The sequence below is a fragment of the Aotus nancymaae genome, unplaced genomic scaffold (assembly GCF_030222135.1).
Source record: "Aotus nancymaae isolate 86718 unplaced genomic scaffold, 86718_ANA_hifiasm-v0.15.2.pri h1tg000006l, whole genome shotgun sequence".
In the NCBI taxonomy this organism is placed as follows: Eukaryota; Metazoa; Chordata; class Mammalia; order Primates; family Aotidae; genus Aotus; species Aotus nancymaae.
This window is the reverse complement of record NW_026988417.1, coordinates 61,231,153-61,248,138: the sequence shown is the minus strand read 5'-3', so window position 1 is coordinate 61,248,138 and position 16,986 is coordinate 61,231,153. Positions and strand designations below refer to the sequence as shown.

Here is a 16,986-nt window from a genome sequence, read left to right as displayed (position 1 = left end):
CAGCTCCCTTGCCTCTCTCATTCCCCATATTGCCTGGTAACGTAAAATACCAACACTGGGTAAGCCCTTATTTCAGCCATGCCTGCAACTTCACAGACAAACACAGCCAGAGGGCTACACACAAATGTACCGACTAGTTCATTTAAAAATCATAATCACAAACCTCCTGTGTTTTCTCAGGACTTCCTGGCTATTCTACTCCATTTTCCCAATCAGTTCACCCTCTTAATTTTTCAAAACATTATTTCACATCTTCTCCTATTTCCTATTTTCACACCACGCTCACCTTTTTACTATGCACTATGCCTATTTTCTTACAGCTTTGAGAACATAGAAGCAATTAGAAGACAAATACCTCATCATTTCACCATGAAATCTGCCAGTTCTATACATCTGGACACATATTTGTTGCTTATCTACTTTATACAATGGGTAAACTCTGTATTTATGCATTGAATTTCAATCCTTCTGATTTACTCAGTAAAATTATGCTGATTTTTTCCCTTTCTTTCTTTAAGTACTCTTGCTGCTTAACAAATCATCCAAAAACTTATATCTTAAAACAAGCATTCTCTTATCTAGTATGGGTCATGTGGATCAGGTATTCTTTGATCCAGGATCCCTCATCTAATGTATTCAGACCATGGCTGGAGCTAGGAAGTCAGGAGCAGCTTGGGAATGGCTAGTGCTTCTCTCACTTAACAAAATCTCAAAATTTCTCTCTGTAGTATCTCTGCATGGGTCGCTTTGGGCTTCCTCATAGCACAGTAGTTTCAGGGCAGTCAGAATGCTTACAAAGAAATTTAGGGGTTCAGTGGGAGGGTTCCAGTCATCCAGGAGTAAGTTTCATTTCCTTTTCTGTCCTAGCCACAGAACAGAAAGATGCTTCACAGAGCATCCATTCTGCTGATTGTTTTGATTATAAACTAGTCAAAAACTGTACAGATTTGAGGGGAAGGAACATCAACTACCCTTCTTGATGAGAAAAGTGTCAAAGTCTCATTGTAGAAAAGCACATGGGATAGGAAATATTATTACAGTTTTTGGAAACTAAAATCTGCAGTATAGGTTAATGAATATTTTTCTTGCTTCTGAAGCATTTCTATTTGCATCCAAATGTACTGCAAAAAAACATCATTAATAATTTTTAAAAAAACCCTTCTTTGTGGCCCTATGCCCCTTGACCGTATTACCTTTTTTCCTACTTTCTTTTATTGTGATTTTTTTTTTCAAAACACTTTTCCATTCCTAATTTTCTCTTTGTCCCTTCATTTGAATCGGCTTTCACCTCTACCCTCCACTAAAATACCCTTGACAAGGTCATTTTTCTTTTAAGTCCAATGATTGATTTCCATTTCTCATTTTATTTCATGAGTTTAAAGTACTTAATACAACTGACTGCTCCCTCCTGCTCTTGGAATACCTACCTTATGTGATTTCTAGTGCCCTCACTTTTCTGGTAGTTCCTGTTCTCCTTTGCTTACTTGATCTATACATGTTGGAGTGCCCAAGATTCGTTCCTCAAGAAGAAGTTCTCATCTCCACTCATCCCTGACGTTATCTCTCCCAGTCCCATGGCTCTAAAGTATATCTTTTGTGATGACCTTCCCAATTTTCAACTCCAGTCTCAAACTCTCCCTGCACTTTGGACATGTGTAACTGATTGTCTACTTGACATCTCTGCTTTGTTGTCTAACAGACATGTCAAATTTAATATGTCCAAAATAGAATTCTGTCTTTGAAAACGTGTCCAAATTAGAATTCTGTCTTCTCACTTTCCCCGCCCTCCCCCGCCAAACATACTAATTTCTCAGATTTTCTCATTTCAGAAAATGGCATCACCAGTTACCTAAGTGCTATGCCAGATGTCTAGGAATATTCCTTGAGTTCTTTCTTTTCTTCACCCTCCATATCCTACTTATCCTAAATTTTTTTGGTTATACTTTTAAAACACATCTAGACTCTCAAGTTCTCACTATCTTCACTGCTGCCACCTTAACAAATTAATGTTTAGCTGACTTTAATTTATTGGATTGGATAATAAATTTTGTTCATCTTCTTTTCCCCCAATAATAAAAGCTTTTTAAACTTTATTAATATTAAAGCATGTGTTTTACTCATAATTCTTCATTGGATTCTCAATGCAATGAGAATAAAGTGTCCTTATGATAAACCACTTTTGTTCCTACAGAGCTGGTCCCTGCCCACCTTTCCCCTGCATTTTCTGTTTCTCTCACACTGGCTCACACCCTTCTAGCTCCAGTGGCCTTCTTGCTGTCCTTTGACCTAGGCAAACTAGAATCTTTCCTCTGGACTTTTAAACTTAATGTTTCTTCCTCATTGAGCATCTCTATCCATTTCTGGCCTTCTGTAGTTAATCTGCAGGCTAGCATTTGGGAGCTACTAATAAGAGCGTAAAGTGTCCTCTTCTGATAGGGCCACATATCCCAGTTTTAATTTCTTCTCATCATTGTTATCCTTATACTTCCCATTCCAACAAATGTTTTCCTTGAAGATAAAAAGGGCAACAAAATAGGAGATGACACTAGTTTCCTTCCTGACATTTATTAACAGTAAGCTATTCACCAACATCGATAGAAAACACTTTCTCTTTTGTAATAGAATATAAACGAAAAATTATTTGATTTGTCATAATATAAAAATATTGTTATGGTCATATTATAACAATTTCAAAAGCCTCAACTTTTGTGGGTTTTGCCTTTCCTTCTGATGTAACATATCCTTTATATGCATGCATCTTACATATTTTATATATCACTCTCAAGAATCTAAGTTTGAATGTTTCTATATATTGCTACATCTGTTTCCTCAGATGTGTATTTTCTTTTTACCCCACCAGTATAATTTGGTTTTCATGGTTGCTTCTTTGTTCTTACATAACCCCTAATTCTCTGTAACATTTTAGAATATCTGGCCAGGAAAACATACTTATTTCTTTGATTTTTAAAAAATCTGTTTTGTTCCAATTTAGGACAATGTTTTAAACTTTTTTTTTTTTTTTTTTTTTTTTTTTGCGTACAAGAACCCGTTTATAGGATCAACATACTTAAAATAACTTATGCTGTAAATAGTTATATATTTACTATCTGTTGGTTGAGAATACTCAAATATGCCTGTGACTTTATGGCTCCAATTGCTACATGCCTATTATGGAACTGTTAGAAATTGGGGTGTGAGGAAAATTGCTGATATTATAAAGAGAACATATTAAAATTGTTGAAACTTGCCAGTTTTCCTTGCTGCTCACAGAATCCCTGAAAATCATACCAATGAAAATGAAAATACTACTTTCTTTATGAGTGATATGGTTGGTACCTCTTATCTCCAGTAAAAATGTTACTAAAGGTTGGAAGGACAAAGAAAATTATGTTCAAGTTTAAGTGGGTCTCTTAGGATTCCTCATCCTCTTTAATAGAGTCTTAAAAATTGTTTTTCTTTGGTTATCTACATGTAAGAAACAAGGTAAAGATAGGCCAACTTGTATGGTTTGTCACGGGCAGCTCTTAAGCCAGCTTACTCACAGAACTACATCAAATAAAGGAAGTAGAGAAGAAAAGGGCATGGTTGAGCACAAATAGAGGAAAGCAGTCCTGGCCAAGCCTGCTTATTACATGGAAGTAAGAATCACTAATTTCAAGAGAAGAAGCTGATTATGGGTTTGTAACTTTTAAAGCGTGATACCACTGCCCACCAATATGTATAGTCTATGAAATGTCCCAGACAACAACTAACCAACTTAACAAATGTAGCTGCCATGTTTTCCTGGCCAATATAATGCTCTTCTTTCCAGCTTCTTTCCACCCAGCTATGGTTTCAGGACGCTTTTTCTGTCCAGTGAATTTTTAATGCCTCTCATCTGGGTGGAAGTTCCCAGAATGCTTTTAAATTCTTGATAAAATATAATCCATTCATCTAGAATGCCCTTTTACCTCTGTACCTTTTACCTCTTTCTCCCTGAAATGTAGATAAGTATTCAAAGTTCAGCAATTATCATGCCAACTATAAGGTCCCAAACAAATGGGCTAAGGTTGGAAGAGTATAAAAAGAGAAAGATTTTGGTTTCTTGTTAATGTTAAAAAGAGGAACAAATGCCAGTCACTATTAACCTTCAGACTTTTTGTAATATATGAATAATAATTCTCTGATTACTTAAACTACTCTTAGTTGGGTTTCTGTTCTTGGAGAACATACATCTAACGGATGCAGTCCTCCTCCCCTGGAGAGACTAGGTTGGGAGCAAGATAAGAAGAGAAAAGGAAAAGAAGATACTGGTTAACAGTTACTCTGCCCCTGTAGGAACTCTGCCTTATAATTTGGGAATCAAATTATAGCTGTCTTATTTTTCTAATTTAAATTTTTAAGACTGCAGATAATTACTGCATCCCATAATATATAGTATAATGTCCTGTAGTACTCTATCTTCTTTCTTCTTCCTTACCAGACTAGAAAAAAAAATCTATTTCTAATAGATTGTGTACATCATGTGTTGTGATACGTTATCAAGATGATAGAGGTAGCCCCTGCCCAAGAGAATTGCCAGCTTAGTAGAAGAGACAAGCAAAAGAATGAATATACATATGACATGTGTTATTATATATGTATAAACAGGGAAATGTTGGAAAAGAGAGGAGCCCTATATAACAAGGCCTAGAAAAGACAAGAGGGTTATAATGATTTTCAGATTTTTTTGCAGAAAGTTGTAAGATTAAGAAAATTTCTTTAGGTCATATGTACATAAGGAGCATAAACTATTTTTGGTTTGATATGTCTTTGTGAATCTATAAAAATTACCAAGGAGCTAAAGTTTATAATCAAATCTATTTGACAGCATGAATGCTATACATAGACTTTGTTAATATATATTCTGAAGTATTCTAGTCCTTTTTCTATATGCATGTTTGAGTGCTAATAAATTCATATCATCCTGTATTATGCTGTGTGTATGTATTGTAACCTACTTTTTCACTCAACTCTCATTCATTGCCATAATTTCACATCCAGAAATATGTATCTATATATTGTCATTCATAGTGACTGTAGAATATTCTATAATATGAATGTATGGACAATTTATTTGAAGAACCTTTTTTTCTTACTTATTTGGGTTGTTTACAATTACTTGAATAAAACATTCTTATACCTAAAAAGATGCAATCGTACCCAATTATTTTACAATAGTTTAGAAAGAAAAGGGTTTGCAGTAGTCCTGTACCCTATTCTCTCTCTCTCTTAGGGGTGTCCAGGAAGAAAGAATAACTGTATTAATTCTATTGTCAAACATGCAAATTACCTCTTGGTAAACATACAAATTACTGGTAAACCCAATAATGATATTGTATTAGTAGAAGGGTAATGGTCATTTCTTATCTATGAAGATTTTTCATGGGAAAAATATTCTGGTGAAGTAGCTTATTGTAAATGAACCTGATATTTATAGATATATGGTGGCTAGCTAGCTGAGGAAGGTTGTGGGCATCATGTAATTATGTAAGTAGCCCAAATGGCTTCTGTGTGAGCAATATGTACACTGCTCCAGTGCTTCATCTATTAACCTGGAGCCAAATGATATCTTATTGTGGTAGGAAAAAGTCCTTTATTATTGGAAGCTGCATCTTAGGGTTTCAGATCACATTAAGGAAAGAATTCTTCACCTGTGTTCTTTAAATCATTGGTGAAGTTTCATATTGGACAAAATCTATGATTTTGATAGTCATATTTGACAATATAATCCTTTGTGTCACCACAGATAAATTCCCAAAGTGAAAATTCTGTGTGAAGAGGAATGCACTATTTTAGGAACCATGTTACATATAACAGCCTTACTAAACAACCTGAACTTTGTGGAGTCAAACTATCTTTTTCTATGCTCTCTCAGATTTCCCTTTTCCATTCCTTAGGGACATCTTGACTAGTTCCTCAACTTCCTCATTATTTTCAGTTATTTTTTTTTTTAAAGTCCAGTTAATTCAAATCCAGTTTTTAAAAGTGCAATTGCATATCCAATTTATTGCACATTTCTTTTTTTTTTTTTTTTTTTTTTAGTAATGGGTATTGAAAACCTCTTGTATACTGATAATTATACTTAATGATGTAGTCAGGAAGGAATAAGGGAAGAAGATAACAAACAAACAGCCAACCAATATTTCATTTAAACCTATGAAATGCTATGCGATTACTGAGGAGTGATTTACTTCCAGTTATATAGTCACTTTTGGAATAGGTATGAGGTGGTAATGTATGTTTTGTATATTTGAAGTGGAGAGTTCTATAAATGTTTATTAAGTTTACTTGTTCCGGGTCTGAGTTCAAGTCCTGAATATCCTTGTTAATTTTCTATCTCGTTGATCTATAGAATCGTTAGCTATTCTTGTTACATTGATCCTTTTACCAGTATGTAATGTCCTTCTTTGCCTCTTTTGATCTTTGTTGCTTTAAAGTCTACTTTATCAGAGGCGAGAATTGCATCTCCTGCTTTTTGTTTATTGGTTTATTTTTACTCTCTGGTTGGTAAATCTTCCTCCTTCTCTTTGAGTCTTTGTGTATTGTTGCATGTAAGATGGGTCTGGATGCAGCATACCGATGGGTTTTGGCTTTTTATCCAATTAAAATATGTATAAGTTTAATACTGGCGTTTGATGCTAGCTGGCTGTTTTGCCCATTAGTTGATGTAAATTTTTCATTGTATTAATGTTCTTTTCTTTTTGATATATTTTTGGAAAGGCTGATATTGGTTGTTCCTTTATATGTATAGTGCTTCTTTCAGAAGCTCTTGTAAAGCAGGCCTGGTGGTGGTGAACTCTCTAAGTACTTGTTTGTTCGGAAAAGATTTGATTTTTCCTTTGCTCATAAAGCTTAGTTTGGCTGGATAGGAAATTCTGGGTTGAAAGTTCTTTTCTTTAAGGGTGTTAAATATTGGTCCCCACTCTTTTCTGGCTTGTAGGGTTTCTGCTGAGAGATCTGCTGTAAGTCTGATAGATTTCCCTTTGTGGGTAACCTGACCTTTCTCTCTGGCTGCCCTTAGTATTTTCTCCTTCATTTCAACCCTAATAAATCTGGCAATTATGTGCCTTGGGGTTGGTCTTCTTGAAGAATATCTTTGTGGTGTTCTCTGTATTACCTGGAGTTGAATATTACCTTGCCTTGCTAGGTTGGGAAAGTTTTCCTGAATGATATCCTGAAGAGTATTTTCCAACTTGGATTCATTCTCTTCATCACATTCAGGTACACCTATCAAACGTAGATTAGGTCTTTTCACATAGTCCCATATTTCCTGGAGACTTTGCTCATTCCTTATTATCCTTTTTTCTCCAATCTTGTCTTCTCGTTTCATTTCACTGAGCTGGTCCTCGACTTCTGATATCCTTTCTTCTGCTTGATCAATTCGACTGTTTAAGCCTGTGCATGCTTCGCGAAGTTCTCGTGTTGTGTTTTTCAGCTCCATCAATTCACTTATATTCCTCTCTAAATTGTCCATTCTCGTTAGCATTTCGTCAAATCTTTTTTTAAGGTTCTTAGTTTCTTTGCATTGGGTTAGAACAAGTTCTTTTAATTCACAGAAGTTTCTCATCACCCACATTTTGAAACCTGCTTCTGTTATTGGAACACACTCGTTCTCCATTAAGCCTTGTTCTGTTACTGATGAGGAATTGTGATCCCCTGTAGAGGGAGAGGCATTCTGATTTTGAGTATTCTCTGCCGTTTTAGGCTGCTTTCTTCCCTTGATTATATATTTATCCATCTGTCGTCTTTGTAATTACCGACTTTCTAACTAGGTCTCTGAGCGGACGTCCAACTTTTTGATTCCCAGCGCCGAAATCTGAGCAATCCACCGCGCCGGCCAAGACAGCGGTGTTAAGGTTGATGGTGCCTTTCTGCCCAGGAATCTCTGGACTCTGCACCAAGAACTGCCGCTTTAAGGCGCCAGCAAAACCGCCGCGCCGGCCACAAGAGTCGTTCTGGCGACCCGTGGAGCTCCTCCGCTGGGAATCTCCTGGTCCGTGAGCTACAAATATTCGTCTGAAAGTGTGGCGTCCTCTCGTTCTCTGCGCTTTCACTGGGAGCTACGTGCCCAAGCTGCTAGTGATCAGCCATCTTGGATCTCTCTCCTCTTTTTGCACATTTCTCTTATTGCACATTTCTTCTTATCCTAGTACCAGATAGTTCTCCTCTTAGGGAACTTGAAGTAGGGATATAACAAAGTCTGCTCCTAACATATCTATTCCAAATTTATTTTCTCTCATGCAACTCTTTTTTATCTTATAGCATATAAGATGGAAAGAGAGAGACAGAGAGAGAGAGAAAGAAAGGTGTTCTGGTTAGGTTATTGCTTGGTTAACATTGGCTAACATCTGCTAGCTATTGCTTCTCTTGTGTGGAAGGCTTCCTTATGTTGCCTCTCTTGGGGTGCTCATGTGATCCCAATAGGAGATCTCCTCGGTGTTCAGTTCCTTGACATGGGAGATGATATGGTTTTGCTCTGTGTTCCCATCCAAATCTCATTGCAAATTGTAATACTCATAATCCCCTCGTGTGTAGGGAAGGAACTTGTGTGAAGTGATTGGATCGTGGGGCTGGTTTGCCCTATGATGTTCTCATGAGAGTAAGTTCTCAAGTGATCTGATGGTTTTATAAGCGTCTGGCATTTCCTCTGCTTGCACTTCTCTCTCTCCTGCTGCTATGAAAAGCGGGTGCCTGTTTCCCCTTCCACCATGATTGTAAGTTTCCTGAGGCCTCTTCAGCCATGTGAAACTGTGAGTCAATTAAACCTCTTTACTTTATAAATTACCCAGTCTCAGGAAAGTTCTTTATAGCAGTGTAAGAATGGACTCCTCACTTTACAGACCTCCTTCCTGCTAACTTTTTACAATACACCTCAGTTTCTCCTTCTAATTGTCAATATAGCTTTTTGTTTTGGAATTTCCTTTGTCTGGTAACCTGCTTTCATGATTTGGGACAAACCTAATATTTCAAACCTTGATACTTTCTATAATGCCTACTTTCTCTACAACAAATTTACAAACCCTCTGTTCCTTCTTCCATCCAACTTCCTCTCTTGACTTCTCATTTCCTTTCCTGCTTAAATACTTGGATGTGCAGATCATTCAGTTTGTTGCATAAGAAGACTCTCAACTAAGGATTAAGATGCCAATTTCTTCAATTGATTTTCTCAGAACTTTTTTACTTGCTTTTAGGGGAGAAAGAAGACAGCTTCCTAACATCCAAGATACCATTTGTTTCCCTGGTCTGGTAATAAAGGACCTTACAAGAAAGTGGGGCTTGCATACACATTTACTTGTATGAAGAGAATGTATTTTACTTTATAAAGTAATAGATCAAGTATCTGGTCCATCACCTATTTTGTCTTGATACTTATTGCCCTCAATTTTTTGTATTTTTATATTTGGAATTTTTCTTATATAAGTAGCATATTAGTAGCCCATTTTTAATAGTTTATTTACATGTTGATTACCAATTTGTAGATATTAATATTTAACATATTGATTTCATTGCCATATAGGTTGTGGGTTTTATTTCAGTTGAATATTTGCCTTTTCACTTGGTTTATGATTTCTTATTTCTTTTTTTTTTTTGAGAGGAAGTCTTGCTCTGTTGCCCAGGCTAGAGTGTAGTGGTGTGATCTCAGCTCACTGCAACCTCCAGCTCCTGGCTTCAAGCGATTCTTCTGGCTCAGCTTCCCAAGTATCTGGGAGTGTAGGCATGCACCACCATGCCCAGCTAATTTTTGTAATTTTAGTAGAGATGGGGTTTCACCATGTTGGCCAGGCTGGTCTCAAACTCTTGATCTCAAGTGATCTGCCTGCCTTGGCCTCCCAGAGTGCTGGGATTACAGTGTGAGCCACCACACCTGGCCTGGTTTCTAATATTTTTTGCTTTATACATATTTTCAATCTTTATTTAGTCTAAAATATAAAACTTTCTGTGTTTTATGCCTTGAAATAAGTATTTAAAAGTCATTTCTCATTCTGATACATTCTGGTTCCTTATTTAAATATTTAATTCATTTTTAATTTATTTAGGAATAAAATGTGATATGAGAACCTACCATTCTATTTTTTATATTCTCAGTATCATTAATACTTAAACTCAGTTTCCTCACTAATATAATAATTTTATATATTTGCTTTATTTATTATTTAAATTTTAATGTATTACATGATAAAGCTTCTTACAGTATTTTTACTTAAAAATTTTATATTAATTTCCTAAGAATCTCTGTTTTATGATGAATGCTGTAATATGTTTTCCAATTTTTAAATTCCAAAGCCAATCTCTCATACCCTCATTCTCTACCTTTTTTTCTCTTTCTCTTACTAATGAACACCATCAGTCTGTTTTATTGATGTGTTCAAGGAATTAGCTCTTGGGACATGTTTCTTAATTTGTTGATTTTTCAGTCTTTAATAGGTAATTTCTTTCTTTACGTTTCACATGATTATTTCATTATTCTTTTTTAATGGCTTTATTGAGGTATAATTGATATACCAAAAATGCATGTTTAATGTATACCATTAATAAGTTTGGACATATGTATATACCCATGATACTATCACAATAATTAAGGTACTAAACATGTCCATCACCTCCAAAAGTCCCATTGTGTGTGTGTGTGTGTGTGTGTGTGTGTGTGTGTGTCTGTTTATGTGTTGTGGTAATAACACTTAACATGAGATCTACCATCTTAACAAATTTTAAGTGCACTGTAATTCCTGTTAATTTTGGGTACTATATTTTACAGAAGATCTCTAGAACTGATTCTACCCAGTTGAAAAAACTGGAATAATGCCCATGACCACATCACCAGGTACCATATTCTATCCCTATGGAGAGGAGTAGAGTGGAGACAAGGAGCCAGGAGTGTCGAAATGTGACACTTTCCCTCAGTAAAACCAATAGGTGTCCTTCGAATTTCTCAAACTTCAACTCCATCTGCTTTGTTCCATTTGAAGTCTACATAACCATTGAAGGTGTAAAAAATATAGTTATTATAACTCAATCACAAATTAGTATAATTTAGTTTACTAGTTTTTTTCCAATATGCCCCCTGAAGATGCCCAGCAAGCATGCTGTGGCCTCTGCAGCATGTGTACACCAGGAATCAGGTACCATTTCCAGCCTAGTTCTAAAATAATGCTTCTGCTCTAGCTCCTTGGACTTCCTTCTCTCCCACTGTGTTCAGCTCTCATGACTCTTCTCTCGGGCTAGAACTCATGGGAAGGGGGTGACCCTCCCATGTCACCATCCAGTTTGTTTTGTAGAAAGAGAAGTTTTGGTAATCAGAAGGTAGTGAAAGCATGCAGGCAATAGGGGTGGAAAGAATTTCTGAGCCGGGCGCGGTGGCTCACGCCTGTAATCCCAGCACTTTGGGAGGCCGAAGCGGGTGGATCACAAGGTCAAGAGATCGAGACCATCCTGGTCAACCTGGTGAAACCCCGTCTCTACTAAAAATACAAAAAATTAGCTGGGCATGGTGGGGCGTGCCTGTAATCCCAGCTACTCAGGAGGCTGAGGCAGGAGAACTGCCTGAACCCAGGAGGCGGAGGTTGCAGTGAGCCGAGATCACGCCATTGCACTCCAGCCTGGGTAACGAGCGAAACTCCGTCTCAAAACAAAAAAACAAAAAACAAAAAATAACAACAAAAAAGAATTTCTGACATTAAAAAGACTTTGACAGGAAAATATCTGAAATATAAAATGAGATTCAGCTAAGAGTTCCTGCTTAATAATTCTGCCTTATTGCCAATTCTTATGATATTAAATTATTTTTATTTGAAATCCAAATTTAGATGAGAACTCCATGGAAAAAAATAAGAAGTATGGGTGATATAGGCAATGTAAATATGCTTAACTCTAGATTTCGATTATTATGGATAATGAATAGTCAACAATTTTGAAATAATTGGATTAATGTAAAAATGTAAATGAAGCAGATATATGGATTTAAACAAAACATAAGCTAGAAAAAGTTATTAGCCTATCTATTTGACATTTTATCAGATAGAATTATGGAATAGGTTTTTCTTTTTTTTTTTTTTTTTTGTGCACGTGTCTTTATTTCTGGATGATATAAAAGAAAAAACTTAAAAAACACCCCAAACCAAACACCGGTGGATCCCCTAATTGATGTGACCCCTCTTCCCACCTGGATAAATAGAGATTTCTGTCTATCAGTCTACCCTCCCCACCCCATAACCCCCTCTGCTATAGACATACTCTGGGTATATATTACTCTACTCGGCAATAGACATCTCCCGAAAATAGAATTCCTGCCCTGACACCTGACTCTGCCCTGGCCGCGTCAGACCACCCGTCACTGTAGCACACTGGTGTCCTTGCCCCCCGTGGTCAGGGCCATGCTGTCATCCCACAAGAAGGCCACATCTGTCACATGGCTGCTGTTTCCACCGTATTTGTGGCTGAGGGCTCGAGGCTGACAGCAGGGGTAGCTAAACAGGTGAACTTTGCCAAAGTCGTCGGCTGAAGCCAGCAACTTCCCATCATGGGAGTGGGCCACCGCGTTGATATCCGTGCCGTCCGCCCCTTCACACCAGATCCCAAACACCCCAAATCCCAGGACACAAGTAGCTGTAGCCCATTCCACGTTCCTCACAGCATCCACACTGGTGATCTGCTTACAGGTAGCTGGGTCCCAGTACAGAATCTCATAGTCCCCGGAGTTGGTGACAAAGCAGCTGCTGTCCTGGGCCCAATCCAGGTGGGTGATAAAACTGGAATGGCCTGAGCACTTGCCCAGGTGGCTGATCTTGCGGCCGCCCTGCTCCACCGTGTACACGTACACCAAGTTGTCGTGGGAGCCCACGACCAGGTACGCCCCGTCTGGGGAGAAGCTGACCACTGAGATCTGTTCATTGCCGTCTGTGTGGATAGCCACCAGGTCATGGGTCTCTGTGTCCAGCAGCAGCCATCTGCCAGTTACTGTGCCCACGTCCAGGACAGAGCCGCTGGGGTGGAAGCCGGCTGAGCGGGCAGGGTCCTCGATGATCCTGCTCCACAGAGGCTGGTGGGTCTCTGAGCTCCACAGATGCACCAGCTTATCCTGCCCACAGGTCACAAACTGGGCCCAGCTGGGGTGTGCGGGGAGACCCCACAGCTCTTCCACATGGCCCTGGACCAGCAGCGAGAAGCCCGTGTGGATGGAGCCCTGCAGGATGGAATTGCGGGTGGTCCCCATGTACAGCGTGTCTCCGTGGCCCTCTGCCACGGTGCGCACCGGGCCAAAGTCCTCACGGACCTCCATTTCCTGCAGCTTGCTGTAGTTAGAACCCCAGAGGACCACCCTCTGATCGCGGCCCCCTCCAGATACCAGCGTCCCGTCCCGCAGGGCGCAGAGCCCAAACAAGCTGCCATCGTGGGCGCCCAGCACCACCTGTGTGATATGGTTCCCGCCTTTGCCCCAAACATAGAGGTTTCCTCCAGAGTCCCCTGTGACCACGTCGCCACCTTCCAAAAAGGTCACACACAGCACATACTTCGGTTTCTCATGTTTCTTGACATCCACCACCTTGGTCTCCTTGGCCCAGTCCCACACAGAGAGCATGTGATCTTTGGATTTGTCCACGGCACACAGCAGGTTGCTCCCATTCTTCCCTTCCTTAGTGGTGCCCGCCACCTGTCCCGTGGCGATGGTGACCATATCCGGGTGAATGGCCAAGCATTTGATGTCATCGCTGTGTCCCAGGTAGTGTCGCTGCCTCTGCTCCTCCACACTGTATAGCACGGCCACGGAGGCCACAAAGTACACTATCTCCCCGGTGGGCAGGAAATAAAGGTTGGCCCGGCAGTCTCGGCTACGGTAGCCATAGACCCAGTCCAGCTTGAGCCGGCAGGAAGGCAGCTCCGAGCATGTGTCCAGGCTGTAGGTGGGTGCCAGCTCGTCTGGGATCAGCATGGGCACAGGGTGGCCCCTCAGGAACATTTTCACGGAGCCATCCTCCACGCTGAAGATAACTTCTTTGGTTTTGCCAGCTCCAAAGCTACTCATGGCGGCAGCTGCCGGAATAGGTTTTTCAATATATTTTCTTATTATTATGCTGTAATGTATTTGTGTACTATGTGGTATTGCTGATAACTTGAATGATAAAGTAAGGCATTTATAGAAATAAGTTTAATATAAGAGAAAGGGAGAAATTTTGATAGAGAACCTGCTTATTTTAATGACATTTGAGTTGAAAACGTTTCTTTTGTACGTTGCAGTTCTTTCCCCACCATATACAAATGCAGACTGCCCTACATTTAAAGCTGTTTCTTCCCATTGAAGAGAAGCTGGTACTTTTGTGAAAGCAACCATTTCATTTTAGCTGGGCATTAGCTGGAGCCATCTGCTGTGTGGGTTTCTCAGTGGTCCACAGCTATGACAGAGTATTTGAAGTTTTGCTTCAGGGCATCTTTAAAAACATTTTGTTTCTAATCTCCCCATTTTTAGGTACCCTACTTCACTCATCATCCATAAACCGCTTGAACATCCTGTGCACATCCATCCTCCCCACTGATCCAACTCAGTAGATCAACAAATTGCCCATATTTATTGAGCTCCAATTATGTGCAAGAGATAGAAAGTGGCTTTTTTTATTTTTTTAATCAAGTTTCAATGCAGGTTGGCTGGCTCTATTCCAGGCCCTCCTTATTGGTAATTCTACCTTGCCATTTAATGATGAGTAGAGCTTTTAGATGTTGCTAACGAACTGTTTAGATAGAATGGTTCATTTAGAAGAGGATGTATAAAAATTACAGAAAGGAAAAATTAATTGCGATGATTATTTATTCTTGATAAAGCAGAAGGATATTTTTAATGACAGAATTATTCAAACTATTATGGTAAAGAATTCAACTACATTTTTCTTAAACGAAAACATCCAGGAAAGTTTTAAGGGTGAGTTCAGAGCTTGGAAGTAGGTGGCATAAGCTTAGCTTTGGGATTTTTGTATTGTGAAATATAAGTAAAATGCATTAATTATCTTGTATTTCAAATTTCCCCAAATTCTATAAAAACTAGAAAGTTATGATCAGAATCATGATTTAAATATGCAAAAAGCAAAAACACATTATGATTTGAGATATAAAGATAAATGATTAATGCATATATTATTTTAAATAGTTTACTACAAATGTATGTTTTCTTAAAATTTCTTATGGGTTAATTTTCTGAAGCATCACAGACTGACCAATACATCAAATTATTTTTGGTTTTATTTATTTATGTTTAAGAGACAGAGTCTTGATTTGTCACCCAGGTTGGAGTACAGTGGCATAGTCAGCTCTCTGCAGCCTCAAAATCCTGGGCTCAAGCAATCCCCACGTGTTAGACTTCTGAGTGGCTAGGACTACAGGTGTGTACCACTATGCCCAGCTCTTTAAAATTTTTTTTTATAGACAGGAACTTGCTATGATATGCAGGCTGATCTCAAACTCCTGGCCTCAAGTGACATTCCTGCCTTGGTCTCCCAAAGTGCTGGGTTTACAGGCCTGCTTAAAGATATTTTGATAGAAAATATTTTCAAGATAAAAACAGATTGAAACTTCATCTTTAAAATGGGGATATAATACCACTACCTCATTCAATTACTTTGAAGATTATAATCAGTTAAGTGCTTAATATGACTCCTGGACATAAATGTCTAATATTGTCTTTTTTGTTGTTATTTACCTCTTTTTGAACATTACTGATATGGTTTGGATTTGTGTCTCCACATAAATTTCACGTCAAATTGTAATCCTCAGTGTTGGAGAAGGGACCTGGTAGGAGATGACTGAATCATGGGTTCAGACATCTTCCTTGCTGTTCTTATAATAGTGACTGAGTTGTAACCAGATCTGGTTGTTTAAATGTGTGTAGCACCTCCCACTTTGCTCTCTTCCTCTTTCTCTGACCATGTAAGACATGCCTGCTTCCCTTTCACCTTCCACCATGATTATGTTTCCTGAAGTCTCCCCAGCCATGCTTGCTATACAGCCTGTGGAACTGTGAGCCACTTAAACCTCTTTTCTTTATAAATTACCCAGTTTCAGGTAGTTCTTTATAGCAATTTGAGAATGGACTAATAAAATCACCATAAAAACAACAAAAGATACATAAATATAATATGCTAAGTAGTCAAAGTGAACAGATGTTTTAAAAATAATAAACAATATTTATTATGAAATGACTTGATAATTTTAAGATGAGAGTTAGATAATGTCTGATGTTAATAGTGAAAATAAAGATGATGGAGGGAGCAAACTGCTGTGTGACTTCGAAGGGATTATTAAATCTGGATTGTCTCAGTTTATTATCTGATATTATAATGATAGTTTCTGCCTCATAGATTTGTATGAGAGTTTAGTTATTATATGTAAATCAGCTATGGGTAACAGAGTGGGCACATGGCAAGCGTCAAACTACATTAGTTATTATCATCATTGTCATTACTAGCATCATTTTCACTAGGTTAAGTATTGTGGACCGGGTATCGTTTTATGGATTGATTGAAACAAAATGATAGGACACAGTGATGGAGGTGTATAAAGTGTTATCCATAATTCTTAGTAAAGAACCTTAGTAAAGGACCAGAATAACAGTTTCATTAGTAATAAAGTTAGGTTAGGAGATTCTGCTTAAATCTGCAACCAAAATCAGAATTCCTATTCTTCCCCTAACTGAATCCATTTTTCCACCATAAACTCCAGAGTTCTTTCTTTTCTAGGCAGAGCCTGTCTTGATGGAATTATAACTTGGAACAGAGAAGAGTGTTTGTACTGAGAGGTAGGCTAAATGAGAGAGTGCACCCAGAGGTGTTGATCTACACCTGCTCAGGGCCTTCCTTCTAAAATCATTCATTCCTTCTCTCTAGGGAAAGAGTGAATGAAAGAATGGGAGTGAAGAAAGTAACTACATACATTTCCTCCAACATATTTCCTTCTGGGGAGGGCAGTATGAGTCCCCACCATCCA

General features: G+C 38.4%; 1 protein-coding gene across 1 annotated transcript; it reads right to left on the bottom strand.

The window, feature by feature from the left end:
• Positions 1–12,241: 12,241 nt before the first annotated feature.
• Positions 12,242–14,041, bottom strand: LOC105727337 (echinoderm microtubule-associated protein-like 2). Its single transcript, XM_064364300.1, has one exon. It carries the CDS (start codon positions 14,039–14,041, stop codon positions 12,350–12,352), a length of 1,692 nt encoding a protein of 563 aa, XP_064220370.1. The 3' UTR covers positions 12,242–12,349.
• Positions 14,042–16,986: the final 2,945 nt, after the last annotated feature.